Raw genomic sequence first — 1,774 nt, forward strand, 5'->3', positions numbered from 1 at the left:
CTGTTGTACACAGTAATATACAGCTATTATCATTTTTATGGTATATATTTCATATATACTTATGTTAATTAATGCATANATATAAGTACTGAATAATATAATATTTACAGGTTTGCAGGAAACAAATGTGTAATACGGGATGTTGCATCTAGATTTGATATAGCAGAATCTACTTTTCATGCTATCACATCCAATATTATGAAATATTTAAATCATATTGCTCCAAACATAATAAAGATGCCAGATACAGAAAACAAAAAAGGATTAGTTGCTCGTGAATTTGAAAATGTGCGTAATTTTTTTATTTNGGTTTAAATAAATGCCTATCAGTTATTAGATTAAAGTAAAATAGTAAATTTTATCAAGAAAAATGTGCAAAATATAATTTTGTACGACATTATGAGCCGGGTGTTACAATCTCTTGATAAACTAACTGATAAATCATAATCTGTTTATCTAATTTGAAAAGAACAAAGACAGACATGATTTAACTTCAATTAACTTATCAAGAATTTGAAACATCCATCTCTATGTAGATATGACATTATATTTTATATTGAAAAGTTTGGTCATATATAAAAATGCATTATATTATTATTTGAAACTTACATAAAATTCACTTTAAAGTAGCTTTATAAATCTAAATATAAAAGTTTGTTTCAGATATGTGGATTTCCTGGAGTTCTTGGATGTATTGATGGAACATATATTAAAATTAGAACGCCTGCAAAAAAAATCAAGAGCACATATATTAATAGGCATCATTATCCATCTCTAACATTACAAGCAGTTTGTGATGCTAATAAATTATTTTTAGATGTTTTTACCGGCACTCCCAGTAAAATACACGATGCAAGAGTATTTCAGTTATCATTTTTAAGTACTGAAATACAAAATATGGCAGATTNTTTTCATTTAATANGCGATGCGGCATATCCATTAAGAAAATATTTATTAACACCTTATAGAGATTACGGTAATCTTACAGCTGCTCAACAAAATTATAATCAGAAGTTGTCTAAAACAAGAGTTAAAATAGAAAATGCTTTTGGATTATTAAAACAAAGATTTAGGCAACTAATACTACTAGATTTTTTCACAGTTAAACGGTCTGCTAATTTTATTATCTCCTGTTGTGTATTACATAATTTATGTATTATGAATAATGATATTTTAGATGATTTAGATATTGAGAATATTGAGAATGTAGAATATAATGAAAGGCGTATGAACAATGAACAGAATCGAAATGATAGAATGGAGGGGGAAATAAAAAGAGATATTATTTGTAATATATTGCCTTTTAATTAGAGAACATGTAACAAAACATACATATATAAATAAAACTGTTTCNTCAAAATACAAAATATATTTCTTTTTTAACTTAACGTATAACTTAAAATTTATTTTAATTAAAATTTTAAAGAACATTAATATCTGTTAGATTATTAGCATTACAGAACGTTAAGAAGGAACGGTTTAGTCTTACGTAATGCACATAAAAACAGTTTTTAATACACAATATATAAAAGAAAATCTCTTTAGTATCACATAACGAACAAAGAACCATTGTGCAGTCAAAGCTTCACTGCAAATGTTTTGAAGCATGATTCTATCTTTATTTCTCGTTAAATGTAGAATAAAGATAGAATGATACTTGGAAATATTTGCAGTGAGACGTTGACCGCACTCCCAGTCTTTAGTAGTACAAAAAAAAACAGTCCTTAGTACTACTTAACCTAACCTAACCTAACATAATCTAACTTATAACACA

At 26.3% G+C, this 1,774-nt stretch overlaps 1 protein-coding gene across 1 annotated transcript in view; it reads left to right on the forward strand.

Moving 5' to 3' along the window:
* LOC109862298 (putative nuclease HARBI1) overlaps positions 1-1,350 on the forward strand; it is a 3,505-nt gene extending 2,155 nt beyond the window's left edge. Inside the window, exons 2-4 of the mRNA XM_020442307.1 lie at positions 7-40; positions 111-288; positions 664-1,350. Coding sequence (XP_020297896.1) covers positions 7-40; positions 111-288; positions 664-1,311 — 860 coding nt within the window. The 3' untranslated portion in view covers positions 1,312-1,350. The remainder of the gene's footprint in view (positions 1-6; positions 41-110; positions 289-663) is intronic.
* The last annotated feature ends 424 nt before the right edge of the window (positions 1,351-1,774 follow it).

Source organism: Pseudomyrmex gracilis, unplaced genomic scaffold (genome assembly GCF_002006095.1).
Source record: "Pseudomyrmex gracilis isolate BER0280 unplaced genomic scaffold, ASM200609v1 scaffold_1610, whole genome shotgun sequence".
Taxonomy (NCBI): domain Eukaryota; kingdom Metazoa; phylum Arthropoda; class Insecta; order Hymenoptera; family Formicidae; genus Pseudomyrmex; species Pseudomyrmex gracilis.